General features: G+C 31.7%; 1 protein-coding gene across 1 annotated transcript in view; it reads left to right on the top strand.

Annotated features, from left to right (window-relative positions):
- The window catches only part of LOC108689990 (BMP and activin membrane-bound inhibitor homolog), a 24422-nt gene extending 22124 nt beyond the window's left edge, over positions 1 to 2298 (top strand). The window contains exons 2-3 of the mRNA XM_018197013.1: positions 1284 to 1556; positions 1854 to 2298. Of these exons, the coding sequence (XP_018052502.1) occupies positions 1284 to 1556; positions 1854 to 2110 (530 nt within the window). The 3' untranslated portion in view covers positions 2111 to 2298. The remainder of the gene's footprint in view (positions 1 to 1283; positions 1557 to 1853) is intronic.
- Positions 2299 to 3394: the final 1096 nt, after the last annotated feature.

Genomic DNA, 3394 nt, shown 5'->3' with positions numbered 1-3394 from the left:
TATATATATATATATTGTAAATAAAGTTTGATTCTGCGATTACTGACAGTCCGTCTCTTCTTGATATCAGCGAATGTACATTACGATCGACATATTATGTTCGTCTTACATAACTGCGTTTCATTAAACTGTATACATTTTAATTGGTTTTTATTCTTATATGGACGTACTCGTTTGAATAATTTCACACATGGCTTTTGATTAGTTTTTATTGGTTAGATTTCCGGTATGTTACTTTCTGATTTAGTATTTAATAAGAAAACTTTTTTATCTTTTTTATCGATTAGATTTTTTTCCAAAAGATATGAAACATGACTGTCCAATCGTATGCGAATAATGTCGAATTCTTCGACATCAAAACTCACTCGAGCTTATTATAAGGAATATGTGAGTATTTTCGATAATTAATTTTGTACAGCGATCTTTGTGATAAGTATATAATGTCTGAAGGGCTCAATCCGATAGCCGAAACTTGTAATATTTTATACTTGAATTTAAATGTTTTCTTTATTTTTATTTTTCTTTATTTGTTTTCTACTTTAAGTACAATTTTCTACTTTATTTTCTACTTTAAGTATTCTATCGGATTGGCAAGGAAATAATTGCGTTTTTTTAACTCAAAGTTGTATATACAATATCTTCAATGAAATTTAAATTTAAAACAAGGATTTTAAAGTTTTAAATCTCTACTTTTAAAAGCTTTCCACATTTTTTAAGTTTATATGAGTTTGGTTGAGTTTTTATATACCAAAAACTACGAGTTGAAAAAGATGGAAAATTTTCTTCTCATTTTATGGGTTTTTAACGTGCCCAAAACAAATTTGAGAAAATTTTTTACTACCTATCGTGAAAGCTTGATACTTTCCCTACAAAATCGTTTTTTTTAAATATTCCTACGATTTTTGGTTATTGATCGCGATTTGGTTATCGCGGATTAAATAAAAGGATCATTTTGATTTTAATTATTCATAACTCCATTAAAAATTGTCGTATCGCAATTTAAAAAAGAGAATTTCTTAAAGTTGAAACTTTATTCTATCAAGATATATTTATATTGGTTGGAAGAAAATAATTGCGGTTTTTACTGCTAAATGTCTTTTAAAAAAAACGCAATTATTTTCTTGCCAACCCAATATTTAATTGTGTTACAATTTAAAATGTTAGACTCTTATTTTGCCCCTTATTTATTGTTATTTATTTTCTATATGAAGAAGCCTTCTATCTGTTAAATATTTAATTGTTTCAAACCATTTTACGATTACAGTATAAATTTTTCGTTGCAGATTTCTCTAATGCAGGAGAAGTAAGATGCTATTGTAATCAACCAGAATGCGTTCCTCAAGGATACATGTGTCGTGGTAGGAGTTGTTTTACAAAATTACCATCGAACGCAAATGCATTATTTTCGAGAGCGGAGCATACTGCTCACAGCGGTTGTTTCGATGAAAATTTGATGAATCGTCAGTGCCCCGCAGGATTTCTCTGCTGCGATCAAGATCTCTGCAATCACGTGGACAGCCCCGCGATGAGAAACAGACTCAACAAAACTCTACGAGGTTCGCGACGAACGAGGCCTTTTCTTCTTTTCATCTCGCATGCTATCAGGCTATTACATTTTCAACATTTTCCATTTCACTTGTCACATTCATGTTGATATCGTAATACTTGTATACATCTAATATTTAGGATAATAGGTATATATATTGCCATGTAATTAGAATGCTCCTCCAATTTTTTATAAAACATAAACTGAATTAAATTTCTTTTTTAACACAAATATCTTTCTTTCTAATCTTTCAAAAAATCTATTTGTGTTTTTTTAACTTGTTTATTACTTGTTAATATCATTGTAGTACTGATCGATGATCAACGACCGTACTTGGCTCCATTGCATCCAAACAGTCGCGGAAATCAGGCGATTGACGGATGGTTCCCAACGGCGACGATCATCGTGGCTATCTGTGGATTCATCGTTCTGCTAATGATCGCCAGTTTAGCTGTCAGATGGCTTCAGCCTATGCCAGCACAAAACGCAAATAAATTCGTGCCACATCGAACATCTAATAACGGGCCACCCTTACTTGGACCACCGAAAGTGCCTCTGGTTTAAGAAATTTCATGACAAAGTTTCCCAATAAGAGGTGTTCTAAGTAATAGTTTAATTAATAGAGCTGGCTGCGCTAGTTTTGATACATGACTTGCAAAACCGGAGTTGTGCCATACACATACATTTGTGTAGCAAAATATTTGTATACCGAGTACTTCTACGTTAATATTAATTGGGGATAATTTGTGTGTGTGTGCGTGTGTGTGTGTGTGCGTGCGTGCGTGCGTGCGTGTGTGTGTATATAAGCTTTCTTTACGACGAATGATATTATTCCAACTTAACTTTGTTTCAACTTTGTGGATTTTTTACAATATGTATATGAGAAATATAGCCTGCGTGTGTATGTATGTGCGTATACAAGTTTGCAAGATTCCACAGAGTCATGTACCAAATAAATGGCTGTTTAAAAAGCTAGCGGGCCGTCGAAGGCTCCACTTGGCTGTGAATTCTACGAAGAAAGCAACTACTGTAAATTATATCTCATAATGATAATGTATTATTCGTTGCATTTCCTCGAAACGTCGACATGGCATGCATGTCGACATCGCGAGATCAAAGAGTGAGAATGGATCAAAATTTTTCGATCCTTTAAACATGACGTTACGATGACATAAAGTATATGATACGTTTCTATGTCATTATAGGATTGTAAATATAGAACATGTATTTTTTATCATCTTGAATGATATATTAAATTTGATGATATTATCGAGTTACAATGATGATGATGATGATGCGAGAACGTTTTTTAACGTTGTAATTATTGAACTCTGTTCCCTAAAAATATTAGTACATAATGTTAATTCATGAATAGTACATGCCAATAAAAAGTGAGGGAAGATTATATATTTTAATAATCTATAAGAAAATTCAATAGAAAATAAATTTGTGTAAGCGATATAAAATTTTTCGTTCAAGTCGCCGTTGCGACTTGAATCACAGCCAATTTGTGAATTGTACCTTTTCTTCATATAATATTTTTTAATTATTTCATATAAACACTGTATTGTGATAGTATGACATAACAATGACTAAATAAATACGTACAGGCCTGCCTAGACTTTATTTTATACATGTTACTTGTGAGGAATGAAAAAAAAAAGTAAAGTATATTTTAATTGTCTTTTCATTGCATCTTGTCTGTATTTATTTGTTGCTTTTCATCGATAACATATACATACCATATTGGTATCCGATATATAGGGAGGATACGTCATTACTCTATAAAATAGGTTTTCGTATGATTTGCTCAGCTCAAAAAAATGATTTCGTGCTGTATTGAAATTT

This window comes from Atta colombica, unplaced genomic scaffold (assembly GCF_001594045.1).
Source record: "Atta colombica isolate Treedump-2 unplaced genomic scaffold, Acol1.0 scaffold29, whole genome shotgun sequence".
NCBI lineage: Eukaryota > Metazoa > Arthropoda > Insecta > Hymenoptera > Formicidae > Atta > Atta colombica.
Note: the sequence above shows the minus strand (reverse complement) of the source record. Positions and strands in the feature narration are given on the sequence as shown.